The 27,800-nt window shown below is 39.8% G+C and overlaps 1 protein-coding gene across 3 annotated transcripts in view; it reads right to left on the bottom strand.

The window, feature by feature from the left end:
- PTPRM (protein tyrosine phosphatase receptor type M) overlaps positions 1-27,800 on the bottom strand; it is a 743,754-nt gene that overhangs the window by 287,344 nt on the left and 428,610 nt on the right. For all 3 annotated transcript variants that reach the window (XM_024763901.1, XM_024763902.1, XM_024763903.1), the window contains 4 exons: positions 24,748-25,056; positions 17,453-17,562; positions 3,276-3,477; positions 390-492 (listed from right to left, as the gene is read on the bottom strand). In XM_024763901.1, coding sequence (XP_024619669.1) covers positions 390-492; positions 3,276-3,477; positions 17,453-17,562; positions 24,748-25,056 — 724 coding nt within the window. The remainder of the gene's footprint in view (positions 1-389; positions 493-3,275; positions 3,478-17,452; positions 17,563-24,747; positions 25,057-27,800) is intronic.

The raw sequence follows: 27,800 nt of genomic DNA, 5'->3' as shown, positions 1-27,800 counted from the left end.
TTTTCTTAAATTCCATATATATGTGTTAGCATATGGTATTTGTCTTTCTCTTTCTGACTTACTTCACTCTGTATGACAGACTCTAGGTCTATCCACCTCATTACAAATAGCTCAATTTCGTTTCTTTTTATGGCTGAGTAATTGTATAAGGACTGGGGTTTTTGTTCCTTATCATCAAAGAACAACCCACTTGCATCAGAATCAAACTCTTTACACAATACTTGATCACCCCACATCAAAACCCTATCCTTCCCCTCAGTCCTTTCTTTTACTTAGCGTTCATAAGGATATGGGTTTACATGTTGACTGAGGCCTGTAGCAAATCCCCAGAAAACACATGTGAGATGACTTCAGTTTTCACCTAAAACCACCCCTTCTCCGCTTGGTACCTGACAGGTGCGCCTCGGCTGTGTGCAGGCTTCAGCAGGACCGTCACCGTGTTGTCGGTTTGATTCAAGGGCGTCTCAAGTTCATAAGCAGGCATGGAGGGTGCTGGGGAAGATGTATGAGATAGGAGACTCATGATTTCTGGTTTGTCTTTTCCGTTTCCTTTCATTTACAATGAGCATTAAAAACACAGCACACTTAGTTTAAATTGCCCCTGTGAACCAACCACAAACAGCCTTTACGTATCTACCCAACCCTGAACATCAGGGACAGCTGTTAAAACCATCATGTTGTTGACTTTGGTCTTGAGTTTAACCTGGGAGGGGGCACGAGGGGGGGCTTAGGAGGTGTTAGTAATACTGTTTCTTGATTCGGATTCTCGCTAAATGGGTGTAGCCATTACATCCATCCATACATGTACATCACTGTAATTAAATTGTAAAATAAATTTAATTTGTGTACTTTTCTGTACATATGCTTTTCTTAAAATATTAAATGCAAATTTAAAAAATAATTACTAGGATCATAAAACTGATCATTTCAGTTCTCCCATCTAAGTCAAGGTTTCTTGTGTACCAAATATCCATCCAGAGATTTGAAGAGGTCCTCAGGAGTCAGAGGGCCTGGCTGGACCTAGTGAGGCACCGGTGGGCTCTCTGGGAAAGCACAACCGAGGAAAAGATACTGAGTTGAAGTGAGAAAGGCTTGGGTTTGACTTTCTGTTGCCTTTTGTTTCGACCAGCATGAGAGCTTAGGCACAGTAATTATCTCTGAAGCTTCAGTTAACTCATCTATCAAAATAGGAGAAATTACCCTCCAGGGTTATTACAGGAATTCAAAGAGATAATAGATAAAGAGAGACGGGCAAATCTAGTTCTACAAATGTCAGCCCTCTTCCCAGGGCGGATCCCATTTCCAAGGCCATTTCCTGGCAGTCTTTGCTTTCTAGATTGTTCAGCTTGTTACTAGAAGATAACAGCTCTTCGGTAATTCTGTCATCACAGTGCACAAGAGACATCGCCGCACGAAGGCTGTGACCCTGGCCGCAGAGGCACCGGCCTTTGTACGGCCCTCAGGTCGGGTCCCTGATGAGGACAGTAGAGGCCAGTTTGGCGAGTATCGCTTTTTTAAATCTCTTACATACAAGAAGCTTTTATGTAAAAGACATGGGTTATAGCTCAGGTCCATTCAATGGATCTTCTCAGCATTAAAATTAGCTCTAATTCTGTTAAAAATTAACTCCAGTTCATAACACAGAGCTACATTTTGGATAGAGAGTAGTTCTCTGAGGTCCATGGAAGTAGAAAATAGGGGCCCAGAATCTGTAATTTCTTTGAACCATAAAAATCAAATAGTTATTCTTGATGAGCCTTTGCAGGCTAACTAAAATGTCAGCTGGCTTTGCTTCGGGATAGAACTGTTGAACTTGGCGGGCTAGGAGCGGCCAGACTCACACCAACCAGAATTTTTATCTAATACAAATGGTAAAAATGAATGATTTTTTCTAAAAGAATAGCCTCTTTAAGATAATAATCGTTGAAATATGGCTTCCATAGGGAGAAATTACCAAAAAAGGGGCTTGGAGGTATGTACACTGGCACACATTACCTCTTTAAACAGATAATATCATCTTAATTTACATCCAGGGGTAAATTCACTTGATCAAGATCAGAGAAAAAGCACTGGGAAAAATTATAACTAGAACTCATATTTTCTGATTCCAGGCCCAGTGGTCTTTCTACTCAGGCATCTGTACAACTTATGTCATTTTCCTAACCTCTGAAGTATCCTTCCTCTTTTCCAACTCTCCATGTTGTTTTTACAAGCTAATGTCTTATATCAAACATCAAGTGTCTATTAAATTTCAAGTTAAGTTTGTGCTCATAAATTAACTCTCACACAATGCAAAGTTATCCCTTAAGTTATAATTGCTTAAAAACAAAATCCCAAACCTCACTCCTCCCTCAAAACCTAGTAGAAGTCTTAGAGTACTTGTGCTGTATTTCCTTCCCTTCCTTCCGTCCTAAAGAAAATCTCTCGCAGAACTAGGGATGAGGGACAACAGATATAAAAATCAGGCTAAGTATTACTTAGCTGACCCTGACTGATGAGAAGTTACTCTATCACCTGCCTCCTGCTCTTCTACCCCCAACCAAAACAGTCACAGCCCAAACTCAAATACTGCCCTACTCGGATCCAAAGGGGAAAACATGGAAAAGGAAAGACGTCCCCTGGAACTGTGTTTATTGCTGCTGCATATCCCACACCAGATGGCAACTCCATTTCCTCTAGTCTGAAGCACAAAGACATTTTCTGCACAGTTGCACATGCCCAGAAATATTTCCCAAATTATGTCCTTTGTTGGATGGTGTAATTGAGTCTCTACAAGAAACAAGCTGGCGGATGTAAGTGCTTGGTGCCCCCCCTCTGTAGTAGCCTCTCTCTTGAGGACGTGAAACTACTAACAGTGAAGGTCCCACGGAAGGCTGAGCCTTCTGGAAGGGACTCCACATAACGCTGCCTTTCTGCTGAGCACTCCCTTGTGAGAGACCTCGCTATGGAGACTTTCCCGACACTGCTGCTCTGGGAACTTGGGACTGCGAAGGGCTGAGAGTGCTGGGAACAGCATCTCCCGCTCATGTCTGAGTTCTCCGACACACACTCTTAAAACAGTGCCTACCTCCTGACGCAGGACGACGATCCGAGGCTCCCAAATGATAAACATTTGCAGCGTTTCATTGAATTCCATAAGTCCGATTTTCATACTTACAAAAATATGAATTTACCTGTACGTTTGGGTGAGCTCTGAAGACTTGACAATGGGAATGAGAAAGTACCCAAATGCTACTTCTGATATAAGACAGGCACAGCTCATGAAGGTACGATACCTGATATTTTGGTGGTGAACTGATTTGTTGCCGGGGGTCCAAAACCCTTAGCCGTGCTAGCTCGGATGGTGAAGGAGTATGTGGTCCCTGGATACAGTCCGAAAAACAGAAAGTGGGTTTCATTTCCCAGCTTTGAAACTCTTCCACTTTGATTGGATAGATCTATTTCTGGGTCAAAGGAACTGACTGCCTTGTAGGTGATCTGTAAGAGAAGACAGACGTGATGAAATACCTGAGGCAGATCGGCCGAGACTGCATCTTTATCCAGTAAGCCCTCCTGATGTATGCACTGTCAGACGCTTTATGATAAGCTGTCCTGCTCCCCTACTAGACTCTTCAAATCCTGGATCCAGCGAACGGGCACAGGAACTCAGCCAAAACTGTGATGAGTTATTACTTTTATAGACAGAGGAACTGCAAGCCAGTAGATTAGAACATAAAGAATGAGTTCAGGTTTAAGCTAATACCTTGAAGTTGTTTGCTTTCAAAGTGTCTTGTTGGAAAACTGTATTACAGCTGGCTTAAAACAAAATAACAAAATAGACAATCAGCTCAAACAGATAAGGACCTGACAAGGGGAAGGCCTCATCTCTCATCCAGGGGCCAGAGTCTGATTTTGCCCTGAACAGGATTATCGTATGCTGGTAACAAGGGCACTTTTAAGCATTTTCCTTAATGTGGGCAAAGATACCTCTCCAAAAATAAATCCTAGATGCGTGTCAGTAGCCCTTAATGCTGTGACTGTGGTGTTTGCAATATGTCCTATTTACTTTTTTCTTTAGAGCAATGCTGTCCAATAGGACTGTCAGGATGGGAATGTTCTATTCTGCACTATTCAGTGTGGTGGCCCCTAACCACAAGTGGCCACAGAGCACTAGAAACATGGCCGGTAAGATGGCAGAACTGAAAAATTTACTTCATTTTATTATTATTTTAAAAAATCATTAAAAAAATTGAAGTTACTTGATTTACAATGTTGTGTTAGTTTCAGGTATACAGCAAAGTGATTGTATAATTATACATACATATACACATATTGTTTTCCAGATTCTTTTCCATTATAGGTTATTACAAGATACTGAGTATACTTCCCTGTGCTATACAGTAGGTCCTCGTGGGTTATCTATTTTATATATAGTAGTGTGTATATGTTCATCCTAAACTCCTGATTTATCCCTCCCTCCCTTCCCCCTTTGGTAACCATAAGTATCTCTTCTATGTCTGTGAATCATTTTATTTTAATTAACTAAAATTTAAATTTAAATTCCTCTGAATGACTAGGAGTTTCCATTTTGGACACAGTGCAATTCTGGAAGCTTTATGTTTGCCACGTGACAGGTGTTCAAATCACCCTGGATTGTGTGAAAATAAATATAACATAGGTGTCTTTAAATTTTGCCCTTTCAAATGATGTTTTAAAAAATTTCACTCTAGGGCTTCCCTGGTGGCGCAGTGGTTGGGAGTCCGCCTGCCGATGCAGGGGACACGGGTTCGTGCCCCGGTCCGGGAAGATCCCACATGCCGCGGAGCGGCTGGACCTGTGAGCCATGGCCGCTGAGCCTGTGCGTCAGAGCCTGTGCTCTGCAACGGGAGAGGCCACAACAGTGAGAGGCCCACATACCGTAAAAAAAAAAAAAAAAAAAAAAAATTCCACTGTAGAAATTCTTCACACTTTTAAGTTTTTTTTACCCCAACCCTAAAAAAAAAAAAAAAAAAAAAAAAAAATTCACTCTAAGTAGTTCATCAACTCTTCAGGAACATGCATTTTAGGGGTGATTACTAATTTCTCCTCCTTGTAAAGGCATAATTTTTAAATGTGGCATATTCAAAAGTTTTAAATTGCAAAACTGAGCACTTTTCTTGCTTTCAGATAGGTTAAAGTTACTGATAATTTATGTGCATGAACACTAACACTGTTATTATACCAACTGATAACTGACATTCTTCTTATATTTATAGCATGTCATTATAATTAAGGAGACCTCTCTGAAAGAATATTTAGATTGAGTCAACTATGCTTTGGCAAGAAAATGTTTGCTGTATATATTAATCACCGCCGCGCATGGCACCATCAGAGTCAGGCAGCGGGTCTGCTGTTAACCCTCTCATGGGCTTCCCTCATGAGGTTCCTCTGAGTCAAGAGACAAGACCACGTCCACCAGCACCTGCTGTCAGGGGAATTCAATGTCACTGCTAGGCGCTTAGCTGCACACTTTGAACTCCATCCTGAGAGCTCCAGAGAAGAGGTAGAGAAGGCAGATCTAACCTGTGACAACATAACTGCTTCTCCAAATTTATGAATTCCCTCATTCACAGCATCTTCACTGCATGTCTCTTGTGTGCCAAGCACTATACTCTGGGCTGGGGTCTCATGTGGTGATTCAAACACAGTACCTGCCGGGGGGAAGGTAGCAGTCCGGTGGTAAGGGGAGACCCAACCCAGCAGTGAGGATGCAGTATAATTAGCATAAGGACTGGCCTTATGAAAAACTTCAATGGGATACAAATGCCTACGGGACAAAGTTCAAACTTCTGAGCTCCGCGCTTAAGACTTGCCTACACCTTCTTCTCTAAACTTCTTTTTTTTCTTTTTTTTTTTAAACATTTTAATTGGAGTATAATTGCTTTATAATGGTGTGCTAGTTTTTGCTGTATCACAGAGTGAATCAGCTATACGTATATATATATCTCCATATCTCCTCCCTCTTGTGTCTCCCTCCCACCCTCCCTATCCCACCCCTCTAGGTGGTCACAAAGCACCGAGCTCATCTCCCTGTGCTATGCAGCTGCTTCCCACTAGCTAGCTATTGTACATTTGGTAGTGTACATATGTCCATGCCACTCTCTCACTTTGTCTCAGCTTACCCTTCCCGCTCCCCGTACCCTCAAGTCCATTCTCTATGTCTGCATCTTTATACCTGTCCTGCTCCTACGTTCTTTAGAACCTTTATTTTTTTTAGATTCCATACATATGTGTTAGCATACAGTATTTGTTTTTCTCTTTCTGACTTACTTTACTCTGTATGACAGTCTCTAGGTGCATCCACCTCACTACAAATAACTCAGTTTCGTTTCTTTTGATGGCTGAGTAATATTCCACTGTATATTTGTGCCACATCTTCTTTATCCATCTGTGAATGGACACTTAGGTTGCTTTCATGTCTTGACTATTGTAAATAGAGCTGCAATGAACATTGTAGTACATGACTCTTTTTGAATTATGGTTTTCTCAGGGTATATACCCAGTAGTAGGATTGCTGGATCATATGGTGGTTCTACTTTTAGTTTTTTGAGGAACTCCATACTCTTCTCCATAGTGGCTGTATCAATTTACATTCCCAACAACAGTGCAAGAGGTTTCCCTTTTCTCCACACGCTCTCCAGCATTTACTGTTTGTAGACTTTTTGATGATGGCCATTCTGACTGGTGTGAGGTGATACCTCATTGTAGCTTTGATTTTCACTTCTCTAATGATTAGTGATGTTGAGCATCCTTTCACGTGTTTACTGGCAATTTGTATATCATCTTTGGAGAAATGTCTACTTAGGTCTTCTGCCCGTTTTTGGATTGGGTTTTTTCTTTTTTTGATATTGAGCTGCATGAGCTGCTTGTATATTTTGGAGATTAATCCTTTGTCAGTTGCTTCATTTGCAAACATTTTCTCCCATTCTGACGGTTGCTTTTTTGTCTCATTTATGCCGTGCAAAACCTTTTAAGTTTCATTATGTCCCATTTGTTTATTTTTGTTTTTCTTTCCATTTCTCTAGGAGGTGGGTCAAAAAGGATCTTGCTGTGATTTATGCCATAGAGTGTTCTGCCTATGTTTTCCTCTAAGAGTTTTATAATATCTGGCCTTACATTTACGTCTTTAATCCATTTTGAGTTTATCTTTGTGTATAGTGTTAGGGAGTGTTCTAATTTCATTCTTTTACATGTAGCTGTCCAGTTTTCCCAGAAACAATTATTGAAGAGGCTTTTCTCCATTGTATATTCTTGCCTCCTTTATCAAAGATAAAGTGACCATAGGTGCATGGGTTTATCTCTGGGCTTTCTATACTGTTCCATTGATCTATATTTCTGTTTTTGCACCAGTACCATACTGTCTTGATTACTGTAGCTTTGTAGTATAGTCGGAAGTCCAGGAGCCTGATTCCTCCAGCTCTGTTTTTCTTTCTCAAGATTGCTTTAGCTATTCGGGATCTTTTGTGTTTCCATACAAATTGTGAAATTTTTTGTTCTAGTTCTGTGAAAAATGCCATTGGTTGTTTGATAGGGATTGCACTGAATCTGTAGATTGCTTTGGGGGGTATAGTCATTTTCACAATGTTGACTCTTCCAATCCAAGAATATGGTATATCTCTCCACCTATTTGTATCATCTTTAATTTCTGTCATCAGTGTTTCATACTTTTCTGCATAAAGGTCTTTTGTCTCCTTATGTAGGTTTATTCCTAGGTATTTAATTCTTTTTGTTGCAGTGGTAAATGGGAGTGTTTCCTTAATTTCCCTTTCAAATTTTTCATCATTAGTGTATAGGAATTCAGGAGATTTCTGTGCATTAATTTTGTATCTTGCAACTTTACCTAATTCACTGATGAGCTCTAGTAGTTTTCTGGTAGCATCTTTAGGATTCTCTACGCATAGTTTCATGTCATCTGCAAATAGTGACAGTTTTACTTCTTCTTTTCTGATTTGGACTCCTTTTATTTCTTTTTCTCTTCTGATTGCTGTGGCTAAAACTTCCAAAACTATGTTGAATAACAGTGGTGAGACTGGGCAATCTTGTCTTGTTCCTGGTCTTAGAGGAAATGCTTTCAGTTTTTCACCATTGAGAACAATATTGGCTGGGGGTTTGTCATATATGGCCTTTATTATATTGAGGTAAGTTCCCTCTATGCCCACTTTCTGGAGGGTTTTTATCATAAATGGGTGTTGAATTTTGTCAAAAGCTCTTTCTGCATCTATTGAGAAGATCATATGGTTTTTATCCTTCAATTTGTTAATATGTTGTATCACATTGATTGATTTGCATATATTGAAGAATCCTTGCATTCCTGGGATAAACCCCACTTGATCATGTGTATGACCTTTTCAATGTGCTGTTGGATTCTGTTTGCTAGTATTTTGTTGAGGATTTTTGCATTTACATTCATCAGTGATACTGGCCTATAGTTTTGTTTTTTTGTGACATCTTTGTCTGGTTTTGGTATCAGGGTGATGGTGGCCTCATAGAATGAGTTTGGGAGTGCTCCTCCCTCTGCTATATTTTGGAAGATTTTGAGAAGGAAAAGTGTTAGCTCTTCTCTAAATGTTTGATAGAATTCACCTGTGAAGCCATCTGGTCCTGGGCTTTTGTTTGTTGGAAGATTTTTAATCACAGTTTCAATTTAGTGCTTGTGATTGGTCTGTTTATAGTTTCTATTTCTTCCTGGTTCAGTCTCGAAAGGTTGTGCTTTTCTAAGAATTTGTCCATTTCTTTCAGGTCGTCCATTTTATAGGCATATAGTTGCTTGTAGCAATCTCTCATGATCCTTTGTGTTTCTGAAGTGTCAGTTGTTACTTCTCCTTCTTCATTTCTAATTCTGTTGATCTGAGTCTTTTCCCTTTTTTTCTTGATGACTCTGGTTAATGGTTTATCAATTTTGTTTATCTTCTCAAAGAACCAGCTTTTAGATTTTGTGATCTTTGCGATTTTTTCCTTCATTTCCTCTTCGTTTATTTCTGATCTGATCTTTATGATTTCTTTCCTTCTGCTAACTTTGGGTTTCTTTTGTTCTTCTTTCTCTAATTGCTTTAGGTGTAGGGTTAGGTTGTTTATTTGAGACGTTTCTTGTTTCTTGAGGTAGGATTGTATTGCTAAAAACTTTCCTCTTAGAACTGCTTTTGCTGCATCCCACAGGTTTTGGGTGGTCGTGTTTTCATTATCATTTGTTTCTAGGTATTTTTAAATTTGCTCTTTGATTTCTGCAGTGATCTCTTGGTTATTTAGTAGTGTATTGTTTAGCCTCAATGTGTTTGCATTTTTTACAGTGTTTTTCTTGTAATTGATGTCTAGTATAGCGTTGTGGTCAGAAAAGATACTTGATATGATTTCAATTTTCTTAAATTTAGCAAGGCTTGATTTGTGACCCAAGATATGATCTATCCTGGAAAATGTTCCATAAGCGCTTGAGAAGAAAGTGTATTGTGTTGTTTGTGGATAGAGTGTCCTATAAATATCAATTAAGTCCATCTTGTTTAATGTGTCATTTAAAGCTTGTGTTTCCTTATTTATTTTCATTTTGGATGATCTGTCCATTGGTGAAAGTGGGGTGTTAAAGTCCCCTACTATTATTGTGTTACTGTCAATTTCCCCTTTTATGGCTGTTAGCATTTGCCTTATGTATTGAGTTGCTACTATGTTGGGTGCATAAATATTTACAATTGTTATATCTTCTTCTTGGATCGATCCCATGATTATTATGTAGTGTCCTTCTTTGTCTTTCATAATAGTCTTTAATTTAAAGTCTATTCTGTCTGATATGAGAATTGCTCCTCCAGCTTTCTTTTGATTTCCATTTGCATGGAATATCTTTTTCCAACCTGTCACTTTCAGTCTGTATGTGTTCCTAGGTCTGAAGTGGGTCTTTTGTAGACAGCATATATACAGGTCTTATTTTTGTATCCATTCAGCCAGTCTGTGTCTTTTAGTTGGAGCATTTAATCCATTTACATTTAAGGTAATTATCGATATGTATGTTCCTCTTACCATTTTCTTAATTGTTTGGGGTTTGTTATTGTATGTGTTTTCCTTCTCTTGTGTTTCCCACTAGAGAAGTTCCTTTAGCATTTGTTGTAAAGCTGGTTTGGTGGTGCTGAATTCTCATAGCTTTTGCTTGTCTGTAAAGGTTTTAATTTCTACGTCGAATCTGAATGAGATCCTTGTTGGGTAGAGTAATCTTGGTTTTAGGTTTTTCCCTTTCATCACTTTAAATATGTCCTGCAACTCCCTTCTGGCTTGCAGAGTTTCTGCTGAAAGATCAGCTGTTAACCTTATGGGGATCCCCTTGTATGTTATTTGTTGCTTTTCCTTTGCTGCTTTTAATATTTTTTCTTTGTGTTTAATTTTTGATAGTTTGTTTAATATGCGTGTTGGCATGTTTCTCCTTGGAATCATCCTGTATGGGGCTCTCTGTGCTTCCTGGACTTGATGGACTATATCCTTTCCCATATTAGGGAAGTTTACAACTATAATCTCTTTAAATATTTTCTCAGTCCCTTTTTCTCTTCTTCTTCTGGGACCCCTATAATTCGAATGTTGGTGCATTTAATGTTGTCACAGAGGTCTCTGAGACTGTGCTCAATTCTTTTCATTCAAAGACCCTGTCAGCCACGTGGCTGCTAGTGTTGGAGGGTCTCCTGCAGAGGCAAGGGTGGCTGTGGCTCACCACAGGGACAAGGACACTGGCAGAACTTCCCATGGGATGACATCATATTTTCTTCTGTCCTGGTCAGGGGACAAAGATTTACTGCCCTACAAATACTGGGCTTTTCTGACACTGCTTTTGCTTATAAACTCTCAGCTCCTTGGAATGTGATAGAGCTAACTCTGTCCTCTTTCCTCCACCATGAATTCAGATGCACTCTTGCCATTCAAATACTGACTGAACTGTGTGAGCACGAGCACTGCAGTCAGCAGGAAGACATAGGCCCTGCCCTCGGGCAACCAATAATCTGGACTGGGCTGGGGAGGCGCTGGGGAGACATCCAGTAAGTAAATTAATAATTTTTAAACACTACATGTCATGGAAGAAACAAACAGGATGCTAAGATGAAGGGGATTTTGGGGTGGGGCCCATGCTCAGCCATTCAGAATGGCTGGGGGAGCGTCCCCTGAGGAGACGACAGTTAACTGAACTTGGGAATGAGTCAGCCAGGCTAGGAGTCCGAGGAAGAACAGCATGAACTACGACCATGAAGCAGGAGCATTCCAGACACAGATGATGGACAGAAAGAAGGCCCCTGTGGCGGCAGGCCAGCCAGCGAGGTGGCGTGGTCCCTGGGGGGCTGGAGACGTGGTGGGGGGCAATTCCCTGCAGTGCTCTGTACCCCAAGGGAGAAAATGTGGAGGCATACAACAGGGGCCTTTGAACAATTTTAAGTGTGAAGATAAAATGATCTGACTTCCCTTATAAAGAGATCACGTTGGCTGCCAGGTGGAGGATTGCTTTCTTGAAGGGGGCACCAAAGGTAGTAGGAGGACCCCTAGGAGCCCTGGCAGAGGCCATGGCTGAGGCCGCAGCACACGTGAGAGAAGGCAGTTGTTTGGACCAAGGGTGGGGCCATGAAGAGAGAAATACATGAAAAGAATCGGCAAGTTTTAGAGTCGACATGAGCACAAGTCAGTGATGGACTGGATGCGGGGATAGATGGAGGAACTAAGACAGGCTCCATGTTTGGGCTTGAGCAAAGGATGTCCTGCTTACTGAAATGGGATGGAATGAATGAGAAGTTAACTGCTGGGGGGTGGGCATGTCAAGCTTGAGATGCCTATGATAGTCAGGAGGACACACCGTGTACAACATAGGGCTGGGAGCTGAGAGGTCTGCGCTGGAAGTAGACACCTGGGGGTGAGCAGCGTTGGAACATTACGGTTCCGGACTGGATGAGGTCCCTGGGGAAACGCTGATATTTAGTATAGGGCACAGAAGGAGAGCCAGAAAGCAGGGAGAAGCCAAAAGAGACAGCTGTCATAGAAATCAAAAGAACACAGTGTGTTAAGAAGGAAATGCTTTCAAAGATGCTGCCGGGAGTTTGAGACTGGAATCAAAAACATGTCCATCCATGTCTCGAGCCGGGGCTCCCATTCTACGTATCCGTAAAGCCTTCCCAAACCCGTCCTAACGATCACTGGATCTGCTCAACACCGGCTGTTGTGACTGTGTCCCTACCATCCATTCGGCAATAAATCACGGAGAGCTGTAAGAGCTCTTTGTAGTCTGAAATCATGATTTAAACATGCCAAAGGAATTGGAACTTTTCATACAGTTGTCTCTTCTTTCTGAATAGTGATAGCTTATTCTTCTTTCTGACCCCACTGTGATCAGTAAATATTTGGCATCCGGTATATATTTTCCTAAAGACTCCGGGGAGAGCAGGTCTGTGTACGCACTCACACACATGCTCACGGTGCGGCAAGAAGGACGTTTGCCCTGCAAAGCAAAAAGCAATTGCATTATCAGAGGACTTGCTGTTTTACCAGTGCTGATGGGTTTGTACTCGCCTCTAGCCATGGCCTTGCAGGATCAGCTAGACTGGGGTTCTTTCGTTTACAGTCCTTGATAATTTGTTAAAAAAGCACAGATCCTCTCCCCAACCCATAACAAAGCACGTACACGCTGCTCTTAAAAATCGTGAATCCTCTCCCTCACCTCTAACAAATCCCTAACAAGCAACTATGTTGTGTCCAAGTGGACACAAAATGTCAGAAAGTTCATGGATTCCCCCTCAAACCCATCTAGAGCCCTGGAGTCTGAATTCCAGGAATAAAAAGGTTCCTCGGGAACACGGTGAACTTGACCCTAGAACTCCATTGCCTGCGCAGCTGATGGTCAGTAAGCATCTGTCCTCCTGAGCAGTACTTCTGAAGGGTACCCAGCTCCACGCTCACGTCCAAATGCAACATGTACTTTCAGTATTTATTTTTTCACTGGTTCATTCAGCACGTTTATTAAGTGCCTAATAAGTACCAGGCCAAGGACGAGCATCGGGAGACTCCCAGGAGGGAGGTCTGAGGTCACACCTGGCCATTTCGCTGGCTGAGGGCCAAGGTGATTCTAATGATGCCTTCATGGAGAACACTGACGTTCCAGGGTGGACCCAGGGACTTGATGGGATGCCCACGCTGAAAGCAAACCGACACGCAGACAACATATGTGGGGTTAGATCAGGTGAGGTGGAGTCAGCTGCTGCTCACGTTGGATGCCTTCTGATTGGCAGGTCAGTGCCTGAAATACTCCAGCATCCTCTTTCCCTCCTCTAAGTCTCAAATTCTGGAGAACCAAAATGGAATAACATGTAATCTCTGACCACGAGGGGAATCAATCTTCCAGGGAGTAGTGAGTGGGCTGCAATGCCAGCCAGCCTTAACTACAGTCCTTCAACAGAGGGGCAAGCAATCAAAGGAACCAACAAGTAAATCAGATTCCAGGGGATGCAAGAACCTAGGATGCTCCACGGAAAAGTTCAAAATTTGACTGAGATGCTGAAAGATAAGCAGAAGTGCCATAGGAGGAGAATGAGCGGAGGCAGTCAGGAGGAAAGAAGTGGATAAGCAGAAGCAGGTGTGAAAAACCAGAAGGTTCATGGAGAAAAGAAAACTCCATACACATGGCTCATTCAGTTCCAGGAGAGAATCATGGGAGATGCAGTAGCAAGTATCAGCTGGGATGGTACCATGTATGGCCTTGAACACTGATAGCAAACAGGGCCCCTCAATTCTCCCTCTCTCCACCCATGTGAACTGTCTCAGGGGAGAGTGATTCACTGAGCCCCGCTCTCCAGGTGGGGGATCTTGAGGTATTTTCAACTCTCCATCCGTCAACGCCCCAGTGGGCTGATGAGTCCAGACTGTTCTCCTTTACTATGTGCCCGACAACCCTGCACACGCTGCACTGAGGCAGACATTTGGTCCTCATTTCATTCTTTTCTATAATTAGCTGCTGATAGGACTGCTCACTTCTAGTAGAGGAGAGAGAGGATCTTTTATATTTTGTTCTCTTCTAATACCTTATACATACTAAATGTTTTTTTTCAAAAGCTTGTTGGTGTGTTACTATCGTGACCAGGAGTTTGGAGTTGATTCACTAAGCAATCGTGAGCCATATAAAGTTACTGGGGTACAATGAAAATACTGGGACATACATCCCTGTGCATTTGGGAGTATTACTGACTGAGAAACTTCCCTAAACAGGCTTGACATGCAGTGTCTGAATGTTTATAGATATTCCCAAGTTGTCTACATGAGAGGTTGCAAAATTGTATGTCCCCATCAACGGTCTGTGCACACAAATTTCACCACATCACCCCTTAACACTGGATTTGCACCAACTTAAATGTTCTGAAGAGTCCGTTTTATTTCATTTCTTAATCCTTGCTAAGGTTAGGTAGCTATCTTTTCATCTGCTTACGCCATTCAGATTTTTTTTTCCTATCAATCAACTCCTTTTATTCTTCACTCATTTTTCCTAATGGAGTGTTGTCTACTTATCAATCTGTATCAAGTGTGTTATAACTACAGCCACCAGCCAGTTGACTGCTACAAATGTTGAAAATAATTTCCCCAAGTCTTCTGTTTGTATTTAGACTTTTCTTTGTGGCATTTTCTATCATTCAGAAGTTTAAATTCTTATATAACCAAATCCGTCAATCTTTTTTAAATGACTTCTGGGTTTTATGTCAAGATATATTACAAAAGCGTCTTCCTTATTCTCCTTACAGTGTTGCTATAGTTTAATTTTTGTGTTTAGTTCATGAACCTATTTGGCATTTATTTTTGTATGATGTGGAGGAGGTCTTATATGGCATATTCTTGTAATACAATGCTGGGTTTGCTAGCATTTATTAAGTTTTATCCATGTATAGTCATAAGAGCAGTTGCACTATAAATTTCTACCTTGTGAAATTCTGGAAGCACATGCATCTAGTTGTTCATAGTAGTTACCTCTGAAAAGTGAATTTGGGAAGCAAAGACATTTTATTTTGAATACTTCTGTGCTTAAAGTATCCTTTCAGAGAATAATACTGCATTTATCATTTGATAAAATAAAAATCTGGATAGCTATTGAGGAAAAGTGTAATTACCAGTCCCAGACTTTAGGAAGATGTCTCAGATAGAATGAAACGGCGGAGCAGGAGGTAAGGCACGAGAAGGGCTGGGGCTACAACACAGCTGGGGACAAGAGGAAGGAAGGCTAGTTTGAGAAGGCTGAAGATGGGGATGACAAAGAACTGAGGCCGGAAGGTTGCTTTAGTGCCGTCATTGCCGTAACTTCCGGCAAAAGATGACATTGTCAGCATTTTCCAATCATTAATGATCTGGTATATCTTTCTTAAGAGGTAAAGAGAGAACTTGAGAATAACATGAACCCACAGCATGCTCACTTACAGCATTTACAACATTCCTTCTGTTTTTTCTCCTCTCCTTCAAAAAACCATACAAGTGTGCTCCTCAAGAAACACCCATATCATTTATTACTAAGCTTTTTTCCAACTATGATAACGTATCTTGCCTTCCAGTTTTGACCTACAGTCAAATGTGTTTCTGTGACTACACTGTTCCTAAGGTCTTGGTTTCCCTTTGGGCAACGGTTTTATTTCCTTAGCATGTCTGTCCCAGGGGACTGTGGTCCTCCAGGGAGGGGACTGGTCTGGTTCACCAGCAGCCCTGCACCAGGAGCAAGCTGGGTCTCCTGCAGACTCAGGTACAGGCTGGGAGAGCCCCAGGGTGCAGTGTGTTTTAGCCAAAGAGGAGCTCCCTGCACAGACACCATCTAAGGCCCACCTTGGGGAATCTGGAATACCTTCCTTCCTACTTCTAGAAAACATGGAGAAAAGAAGAGAAAGATTCAACAGTCAGAAACTTATACTTAATCACTTAAGCCTGATTCACACATTTGGCATTTTCCCTTTGGTGCCTAGAAAAAACAACCGACCTGCTCTTCTTACTTATATCTTGAGTTTTAAAATGTTGATTTACAAGACATTCACACATCCCCTTTGTAGTAGCATTTAGATCAGTGTTCAGCTAGGAGGGACATTGTGGCTGCTGAAATCAGAGAGATTGATGGGTTCTGCTTTTCCTATTGTTTTCACATTAAAGTTACTTATTACATGAATATTATGCTCCACGGGATCAGAAAGAAAGGATCTCACCTTTATTTTCTGTCCGTCTAGATATCAACATGTGGCTTTCAGGAGAGGTGGACTGATTTCTTGGTACTTAATGTTGATTTCAAAGACTGTATCTTTTCTAGTAAAATATTCTGTTATCCTGAGGTAAGAATCCACAAAACAGAACTAAAAAATGGTCATGGGGCCAAAAATATTAACTAAAAGATTCTGATCACTGAGGGGAAAAAATGAACTTGTTTGATCTGATTATAAAAAACAACTCTACAAAAGAGAGTCATGAATTTTCATGATTCTTTTACAACGAAGCAGCCAAGGAAAGCATCAAAACTTAATGCGAAAATCAACTTTTTTTCTTTTCTCTTACTTTGTTTAGCTTTTGATGAACAACAATTTTTTTTTTTTTTTTTTTGCATTTCAATACCAAGTTTTAAACGGTACAAGGAAACATAGCTGTGAGGCTCGTTGGGTCAGGGAAAGGGTTCACCAGTGGTGATTGTCTGACAGCAAATCTACTCCAGCTTTGTCAGTAGCTGAAAGGTATTCAGGTAGAGGTCCCATAGGAAGAATGGCTGCGGATTTTAGAAACCGAACAACATATAATTTTGTTGAATTTGCATTCACATAAATGCTAGCTTGAAAAAAAAATGCACCTGCTTGTTTCTATGACAATAGGCAGAGTGAAATCACGCTCATACAGATGTGATGATGACTGCCACCCCGCTACTGCTGTTATTTTTTCCCCTGAACAAGTCATCGAATTCTTCTCTGCTATCTATCAGTAGACAAAACTGTGTCACAGAAGTCTAAAGGCTGTTTTGCTAATGCTGAGAAACCAGAAGACATTATTCTGTTGTTATTCCCAAGACAATGTCTATCAACTCCACTAATTGGATCATCAGCGCTCTTCTATAATTCAGGAGTAAAATATCTTAGAGCTGGCGAGAACAGGATGCCATGGTTGCCTCCTGTCATACAAATAATGTATATGACAGAACACTTACTGTTTTTAACAAAGGTGATTTTTAAACTATATTAGAGTGTGGCTTTACATCTAATAACATGTAATCTGGAAGCATCTAAATCATGGTGAATATACATTCTGAAATTATACATAATTTGAAAACTCATTTTTAATTTTTTTGCTTCTATTCAGTAACCATTATAACTATTAAAGGCATTCAACTTCTTAAAAGGCATGATTTTACTATGCATTTTTAAATACTAGATAGTCTAGCTATCATAGAAGTTACAGTAAAAATTAAATTACTAACAAATGTATATACTACCTCATATAAAGTGATGACACCATAGGTTTGAATTGGTTCTCGCCATTGAAGAAATATCTTCTCTTCAAAGGTACTTCCTTGGATGGATTCAGTAAGAACAGCACCTGGAACTAGAAGTGGGGAAAAATCGATACATATTTAAGTAAACCAAAAACAAAATACATTTTTCTAGACTTGACAGGTTTTTAACTCTCTATTGAGGTGTAAGATTTTAATAGATATATTCCATTTTCTTGCAAAAACCTGCAATTTAAAACCATTTTGGCTATACTGTCTTTATAAAGAAAAGAATTTCATCAAATCTTCCTCTAAAAAGTTTGAATCAATTAGACAAAGCTCAGTATCATCTTGTAAATAAACTTTTTTATTCTTCAGAAATAAAGAAGGATGTGGAGCAATGCGAATTCCCACACATTGCTTGTGAGACCATAAATTGGTATAGCCACTTTGGAAAATAATTTGCCTGTACGCACTGAAGTTAAAGAGGCACATGTCATACGACCCAATAATCCCACCTCAGGTATATTCCCTAGTAATATTCTTGCACATATGTACTAGGAGACATAGACTAGGATGTCAGCATAGTAGCATTTTAAAATAAAACTAATAAACTGGAGACAAAAAATAGTTTAAGAAATTAGTTTATATTCACTCAATAAAATACAAAAACGACTGAAAATCGATGACAGCTTTATACATCATCATGGATGGATTCTATAACCATAACACTGAGTGACAAAAGCATGTCAAAGAAGAATATGTATGAACTCCTGGACTTATACTTAATATGTCTATGAAAAGTACACACAAAATAGAAGTTCTACAAAGATGTGATGTAGATGAAATATTTTTAAAATATTTCATTTTATTTATTAATAATAAAACAGATTTGGGAAAGTTTGATGCCATTTTTTAAAACCTAAAGTATGTAACACCTTTTGATTAACGAGAAAATCTAATTGACATAAGGGAAGATAGAAATGTACTTGCCAATTTTCTACAAAATAACATACAATATTATTTTAAAAATATCATGTATCTCATATTCATTTAAATTAAGTTTTTGAGTATGCTTTATATGATACACAATTTAGTGTCTAGTGTGCCTATCCTATTTATAAACCAGTATATCTGTACTACCTGTAAGTATACGCATATTTGGTGACAGTGTGAGTAATCAAAAAGTGGTTTGAGAGGACTCAGCCTTCTCAATTTCAAATTTACTAAAAAGCTACAGTATTAGGACATCATGATATTGGCATAAGGATAGACAGATAGATCAGTACAACAGAATTGAGAGTACAGAAATAAAGCCCCACATTTATAGTCAATTGATTTTTATCAAAAGTGCCAAGAAAATTCAGTGGGGTCAAAATAATTTTTCCACGCGGTGCTAGGACAACTGGATATCCACATGTAAAAGGACGAAGTTGGTTTCCTACTTCACACCAACTATGAAAATTACACCAAAATAGATTAAAGAGCTAAATATAAGAGCTAAAACTACAAAACTCCTAAAAGAAAATATAGGTGTAAATATTCATGACATTGTATTAGGCAATGGTTTCAAAGATATGACACCAAAAACAAAAATAACAAAAGAAAATATAGATAAACTGTACATCAGTAAAGTGAAAAGCTCTTGTGCTTCAAAGGGCACTACCAAGAAAGTGAAAAGACAACACACAAAAAGGGAGAAAGCTTTTGCAAATCATGTATCTGTCAAGAGACTTGTATCTAAAATACATAAAGAACTATGAAATCCCAATAAAAAAATAATCCAATTAAAAACGGGCAAAGGATCTGTATAAACAGCTCTCCAAAAAAAGATATACAAATGGCCAATAAGCACGTGAAAAGATGCTCAACATCATTAGCTAGCAGGAAAATGCACATCAAAACCACAGTGTGATAGCACTTCACACCCTCTAGAATGGCTATAATCCAAAGACAGATAATAGCAAGTACTGGCAAGAATGTGGAGAAAGTGGAACCCTCATACACTGCTGGTAGGAATGTAAAATCACAAAGCTACTTTGAAAACAGTCTGGCAGATCCTCAAATGGTTAAACACAGATAAACTTACCATATGACCCAGCAATTCCACTCCTACGTATATATCCAAGAGAGCTGAAAACACATGTCACTCAAAGGCTTGTACACAAATATTAAGAGGAGCATTATTCATAATAATTAAAAAGTAGAAACAACACAAATCAACTCATGACTGTATAAATATATCTCAATAAAGTTTAAAACATGGGAGCTAAAGAAATGTTTGGTTAGCTTGTGGAGGGTATGAATAGCCCTCTAAGGGTTGGTGAGATCTCCTCAGACTAGAAAGACTGACCAGAATTACAAAAGGACTCATAGGCAATACACATTTGTTTAGTTGAGGGGCTACTTAAAGGTAGATCTAGGACATTTATATTGATAGTTATTCTAAACAGAGCTAAGGAGAGTTTAGCAGAAAAAAAAAAATCACTGATTCAGATGGGGGGGCCTGGGTTCTGATTTAAGACTTTCCAGTGAATAAACTGTGAAATTTGGGCAATTCACGGACCCTCCTTAGGTCTCAGTTGCCTCACTTCTAAAATGAGGACGTTGGAGTAAGTTAATCCCTAATGTCCAAACTCTAAAAAATATATAAATGTTTAAATAATCGTTTGTCTTAGGTTGAAGGAATTGATGTGAAACTACATCGAAGCAAAGAAACAAGGTATTTAAGAAGTGATGACACCGGTGAGTTCTAAGAAAATTTGGATTCTGGGCTCTGAGACTAAAATGCTCATCACAATCAGAAGTTGGACTACGATGGGCCATGCCAGAGAAAGCTCTACTAAGTCTCAGACTTCCTTGGTGGTGCAGTGGTTAAGAATATGCCTGTCAATGCAGGGGACTCGGGTTTGAGCCCTGGTCCAGGAAGATCCCACATGCCGCGGAGCAACTAAGCCCGTGCACCATGACTAATGAGCCTGCGAGCCACAACTACTGAGCACGCGAGCCACAACTACTGAAGCCCACGCACCTAGAGCCCATGCTCCACAACAAAAGGGGCCACCGCAATGAGACGCCCGCGCACCGCAACGAAGAGTAGCCCCCGCTCGCTGAAACTAGAGAAAGCCCATGCACAGCAATGAAGACCTAATGCAGCCAAAAATAAATAAATTTAAAAATAAATAAATAAAAATTAAAAAGAAAAGCTCTACTAAGTCTCTTCCTCTTGACCTTGAAAGTGTTTATTTTGACGTCATCAGGTTCCTCACAGGATCAAGATAATTATGATGCATGTGTGGTTCTATTATTTTGTGATAATATTTCTGAATTGAAAAGATTTAGTAATCTATGTACAGACGTAAAGAGGGTGAAAACTTAGAAAAAAATCTTTGGTTTCATTCGATTAGTATAAATGAGAGTAAAATTTAAAAAAAGAGAGATTGTCAAAATTATGTTGAACAGAGGATATTTTAAAAGGATGAATGTAATAAAATATATTGGAGGGCTTGTAATCATGAAAATGTTAATAACAGGAAAACCTAAATGGGATTCATATAATTGTTCTTAGGTCAGAACAGGATCAAGTGAATTAAAATACCAGAAGAGTTAGTTAAATTAGGGAAACTGGTACCTCACAGGAACTTAGGTCTGGTGCCTGTTTTAGAAGTTCTAGGAATTCATGATTTGGGATATAGAACCATAATATCTAAGTTTATGGAATTGAGCCCTATAGTGTCTAGTGACACTCTTAACAGTAATAAAAAGATAATTTTTTCCCACACATTTTCTGATGAAATAAATATTTCAATAAAAATATTATACTACAATAAAACTCACGATGTACAACAAATTGTAGCCTTTGTTAATGGCAGATAAGTAAAGTGACACTTCAATTCTTTTTTCTTCAAGCTCGGTAGGTATTAACAATTTTTCTTTTTCTGTCTTATTTGAAGTCTTTTTTTTCTTTTGCTCTTGTTAGGAAATATAATTTGAAATCAAAGTTTTTCTAATGAACTGGATGCCAGGGTGCTATGTAAACAATAGATTTTTATTTGGAAGTAATGCACGCCCCAACTCCAGGGACTAGCAATATAATTTAAACACACAAACAAAAAAGTGACTTATTTAACCTTATGTTTTAACAGCACTTAACAGAGTTATTAGCTCATGTAAATTCGAAACCCAAAAGTATTGGTGAGTTTATGCTTCAGCAAAACATCTCGCATCTCTAGAAATGACTGCACTTGACTTTCCTCTCTCACTGATGGAAACATTACTGTTGATTTAAGCCTGAATTAAATGATTATCAGCAAATTTTACTATTTTATTTAAAGACTAATAAGTATTTTGAGTGCTTATTACCTACTCAATACCATGCAAATTGCTAAAGAAGAAAATTCGATGGCTTCTTCTCTCAAGTGGTTTACAGTTAAGAGGAAAAAATTATATATAACATAATGAGAGAACAAGAAAGGGTCACGATAGGGCTTCCCTGGTGGCGCAGTGGCTGAGAGTCTGCCTGCCGATTCAGGGGACACGGGTTCGTGCCCTGGTCTGGGAGGATCCCACGTGCCGCGGAGCGGCTAGGCCCGTGAGCCATGGCCGCTGAGCCTGCGCGTCCGGAGCCTGTGCTCCACAACGGGAGAGGCCACAGCAGTGAGAGGCCCGCGTACCACAAAAAAAAAAAAAGAAAGTGTCACGATAAGTTCCTCTGAATTCTTACAATAACGCTCACCTATTAAAAGGCCCCTCTCTGCAGCTACAAATAGCACTCGATGGAAATGGCTTCTAACCCTAATATGCTGGAGAACTGTATTATTCTTGCTTCTCAGATGAGGAAATTAAGGCTCAGAGATTTAAAGATCTTGTCAAGTGCAAATGAGGTCAGAAGGATGAGAGAGGAATGAGGGTGAGAGAGCTGGAGACAGCTTCACGAAGGACCTGAACTTGTGAGGAGAACTTTGGAGGGTCATGGAGGAGATGGAATGTAGGAAGGCAGGTGGGGAGGATGTGCAGAGGAGGACAGACAGTGAGGGAGCACTCAGGATGCATGGAGTGTGGCAGCAGGAACAGCACCAGGGCACGTCTCTGCAGGATGCAGAGGAAGGAAGGAAAAGCTACCAGGTCTAGAGCCTGAGCCTGGAATACCGAGATACGGGTAAAGAGAGTCACTGACGGCTCTTGTGGAGAGAATAACATGATGCAAATGTATTTTAGAGATTAGTTTAGGGAATGAGTAGAGGGCACTGGAATTGGACAAAGCTGGAACAATAAAAGGTTAGAAACTACTACAGAAATTTCAGCATAAAATCTGGATATAGGTAGTGGAAGTTGAGAGAAAAGAACAATCTATTATCATATTATGTGAAGTAAGTCAGACAGACCAATATCACATGATATCAGTTATGTGTGGAATCTAAAAAAATGATACAAATGAACTTTTTGACAAAACAGAAATAGACCCACAGACATAGAAAACAAGCTTATGGTTACCAAAGGGGAAAGGTAGGGGGCAGGGAAGAGATACATTAGGAGCTTGGGATTAACAGATACACACTACTGTGTATAAAATGATCAATAAGGACCTACTGTAGAGCACAGGAACTATACTTAATATCCTATAATAACCTATAATGAAAAAGAATCTGAAAAAGAATATATATATATAAATGAATCACTCTGCAGTAAACTTAAAACTAACACAACACTGTAAATTAACTATACTTCAATTAAAAAAATGATTGTAAAAAAATACCTCAAGGCAGAAAGATAGAATAGACAGTAATATCAATGTTTATATAAATAAGGCCTCTAGAATACTAATGATCATATTAGTAAGTACTTAGAAGTACTTTGGCACATAGAAGTACAGGCCACAGTTTCTGGAACCAGACATCTGGGTTTACCATTCACTTTTCTGACTCAGTTTCTTCATATGAAAACCAGAAATATAATGAAAATAATTAAGTCAAAAAAAAAGAACAATCTAATATTTTGGAAGTAGCAACAACAGGAGTTAGGACCAAATTAAATACAAAAATGCAGGGGAGGAAGGGGCCAGAAAAGACCTGCTGACAGTGCTGAAACTTTCTTGAGTCTCTCCTGGGACACAAGGAAGAGCTGGAAGAAATAGAGATAGGGCTTCCAGGCTCAGCCTAGACTGAGTGACTCATATCAACCTATACTTCTCACAAAAAAAACTGTAGTGAAACAACTACTTGAGAGCAACCAACACAGGCAGGACTTGAGGGGCTACACAAAAGAAAAGAGAAGATGTGGTCGAGCTTCCCATTTACTCTGGCTGTTTCCATGTTTTTATTTTATAGCAATATGCCTGGTGTTGCATAGGTCATCAACACTCAAAAATACCTTGTCAGCTCTTCAAATGAAAAAATAGTGTTGTGATAAACATTTAACACATGTTACAATCAATAAAGATCCTAATCAGCTGCTTGAAGAGAAAAAGGTGAAATCTATTTTTCCCAGGAATAAGCAAGTGGCTCCCCATGTTGTTTGCCACTTACTCTGATGCCTGGCAAATGAATTTTAAACCAAATATACGATAAACTACCGCTGTATTTTATGTGCTACACGGGCTCACTATTGTACATGAGAGTCCCCTGTATAATCAGTGTAAAAGCACGTTTATACCTATGTTATGGGATTCCAGGTGTCATTTTACCATTTTAAATTATTTTAGAGGCTTAATGCAACTGTATATTTGCTTTTTTTGATGAGTTGCTGGTGACATGCACTGTCTATTTATTAAATTCTTGGTTACTGAGGTCATATCCAATTACAGCATTGTTCCTATGGAAAAGCATGATCTATTCCATAACCACCGACCTAATGAGGTAATTTCTCAGCACTGTGCTGAACAGCAAGGGCAGCCTCTATCTGGGGCTGAATTTTTATCTGAACTATGAAAAATGTTTCAGAATGCTGTTTGAATAAGCATTTCTTATAAATAATCGAATACCCGGAACAACACTTCTTCAGTCCAACATGATGATAAAACTTGAATGAAGAACTACTTAGAGCCATACAGAATAATCATATGTAGAAAAGTAATTATATGACTCATAAAAATTAAAATAAGCTTCTGGATCTTTATTCCCTTTACCCCTTCTAATCAGTGCTTCAGTATACAGCAGCACAGATATACATGTGTGTTATTCAACCCAGTAAGTAATTCTTCCTTCCATTTTCAGTGTAAAGGTCTCAATTAGAAAGAAACATGAGCTGCTTTTTAAAAAGACTGTCTGTTTCCCATAAACACAACACTTGAAAGTACTCACGATCTTCATCTGTCTGTACTACGAGTTCTTGGCTCTCCTTCCGTCCCTCGGGATTCATGAGGATGAGTTTCACACTGACGTTGGTGTAGGGGGAGAGGTTGGTGATGGTGTGTTGAGGGTGTGAGTTATCCGTGTCCCAGCTTACTTCTTCTCTCACTTGTTCCTGCCCTCCGACCTTGTAACAGTAGTGGACTGTGAGGTTGTAACTATGGCAACGAGTCACGTTATACCCAAATGGCTCCCAGCGGAGAGTGATTTGTCGAGATTTGACTTCGACGACTTCCAATTTTCTTGGGCCACGCATGGGATCTAAGATGCAAAAGAAGGAAAAAGAGAACATAAGAGAAAATAATAATAAACGTTCCAGTGAAGCCCAGGTATCACAGATAATCCTCCTTATCCCCAGTATCTTGTCTTCTCTTCTTCCATATGAATAAAACACCTAAATCTTAGATGGGCATGAGGCCACCCAGAATAAGGACTAAAATTTCCAGTCTCTTCTGCAGTGAGGTCTGTCCTTCTACCCAAGTTCTGGTGGATAGCATACAACGTGAGACATCAAGAATGGATTCTGGGCAGTGTCTTTGAAAGCAAGGGGCTCACCATCCTTGTTCCTCCTTCCTTCCTATTAGCTTGATTGAGGATAGGGTGTCTCACGCTCATGCAGCCATGATGGACCATAATGTGCTTAAACATTAAGAATTCAAAGCAATGATGATGAAGAACCCAGGGTTCCTGATAATCACTGCACTGTCATACCATCCCTGAAGGGTCTACTTCCAAAATTTTCATTAGAGAGAAATACAGTGCTTTTATCTAAGGCTCTTTCCTCTGGGGCTCTGATACACAAAAGCAGTCTTAATGCTAATTGATGTATATATTTTTTATCTTTTTAAGATAATTCATCATTATGTAATTGGAAAACAGAGTAAAAGCTTGAGAATTCAGCATGAAATAATACAATGATTAAAGAGCATAAACAGATTAAAGAGCATAAACAGATTAAAGAGCATAAACAGAACTCCAGGCCTTGTTGGGTTGTGATTTGTAGAGAATTCCACACAGTCAATGCTGAAGTAGTTCTTTACTACCCCTGATCAGGTCTTGGTGTTGTTTCTTAGTCAAAGCTCCAGGGACAGAGTTTCGAGCTTAGAAATCTAAATGAAACGCAGGGAATATAAGCATTCTGATGGGCTTAAAAGGAAGAATATATACAGAGAAGGCTTTCTTTTTATACATATCTCTTCTTTTATTGAAGTATAGTTGATTAACAATGTTGTGTTAATTTCTGCTATACAGTGATTCAGTTATACATATATATGTATATATGTACACATTCTTTTTTAATATTCTTTTCAGTATGGTTTATCATAGGATATTAAATATAGTTCCCTATGCTATACAGTAGGACCTCATAGTTTATGAGAAAGCTTAAACTTGTTTATGAAATGATGATGAAAATACAGTAATACTAACTACATAACATTTACTGAGCCCTTATTACGTACCTTACACTCTTCTAAGAATTTACCTTTCACGGGTTTGGGGAAAACCTAATCTAAAATACTTTGCTTTAGTATATCCATACATACAATTGATCCATATATTTTGATTTTTGTTTTCCTGAATGTGGTCACCATTTATGAATATAAAGAGATCTATAATTGGAAAGTGAAAATAAGCATGAAAACTTGAGAAATAATAGCTACCAGGGGTAGAAGGACGTGCTCCCATTCCCTCTTACGAGAGCACCAGAATCACAACTAACTGCTGAACAATCACCGGCAGGAAGACACTGGAACTCACCAGAAAAGATGCTCCAAATCCAAAGACAAAGGAGAAGCCGCAATGAGACGGCAGGAGGGGCGCAATCACAGTAAAATCAAACCCCATATCTGCTGGGTGGGTGACTCACAGACTGGAGAACACTTATACCACAGAAGTCCACCCACTGGAGTGAAGGTTCTGAGCCCCAGGTCAGGCTTCCCAACCTGGGGGTCCGGCAACGGGAGGAGGAATTCCTAGAGAATCAGACTTTGAAGGCTGCCAGGATTTGACTTCGACAGGACTAGGGGAAACAGAGACTCCACTCGTGGAGGGCACACAAAAAGTAGTGTGGGCATCGGGACCCAGGGGAAGAAGCAGTGACCACACAGGAGACTGAACCACACCTACCTGCTAGTGTTGGAGGGTTTCCTGCAGAGGCGGGGGGTGGCTGTGGCTCACCATGGGGACAAGGACACTGGCGGCAGAAGTTCTGGGAAGTACTCCTTGGTGCAAGCCCTCTGGGAGTCTGCCATTAGCCCCACCAAAGAGCCTGGGTGGGCTCCAGTGTTGGGTCACCTCAGGCCAAACAACCAACAGGGAGGGAACCCAGGCCCACCCATCAGCAGACAAGCAGATTAAAGTTTTACTGAGCTCTGTCCACCAGAGCAACAGCCAGCTCTACCCACCACCAGTCCCTCCCATCAGGAACTTGCACAAGCTTCTTAGACAGCCTCATCCACCAGAGGGCAGACAGCAGAAGCAAAAAGAACTACAATCCTGCAGCCTGTGAAACAAAAACCACATTCACAGAAAGATAGACAAGATGAAAAGGCTATGTACCAGATGAAGGAACAAGATAAAACCCCAGAAAAACAACTAAATGAAGTAGAGATAGGCAACCTTCCAGAAAAAGAATTCAGAATAATGATAATGAAGATGATCCAGGAGCTTGGAAAAAGAATGGAGGCATGATTGAGAAGATGCAAGAAATGTTTAACAAAGATCTAGAAAAATTAAAGGACAAACAACAGAGATGAACAATACAGTAACTGAAATGAAAACTACACTGGAAGGAAACAATAGCAGAAAAACTGAGACAGAAGAACACATAAGTGACCTGGAAAACAGAAAGGTGGAATTCACTGCTGCAGAACACACTAAAGAAAAAAGAATGAAAAGAAAAGAGGACAACCTAAGAGACCTCTGGGACAACATTAAACGCAACAACATTCGCATTATAGGGGTCCCAGAAGGAGAAGAGAGAGAGAAAGGACCCGAGAAAATAT

This window comes from Neophocaena asiaeorientalis, unplaced genomic scaffold (genome assembly GCF_003031525.2).
Source record: "Neophocaena asiaeorientalis asiaeorientalis breed wild unplaced genomic scaffold, Neophocaena_asiaeorientalis_V1.1 scaffold110, whole genome shotgun sequence".
Classification (NCBI taxonomy): Eukaryota; Metazoa; Chordata; class Mammalia; order Artiodactyla; family Phocoenidae; genus Neophocaena; species Neophocaena asiaeorientalis.
Note: the sequence above shows the minus strand (reverse complement) of the source record. Positions and strands in the feature narration are given on the sequence as shown.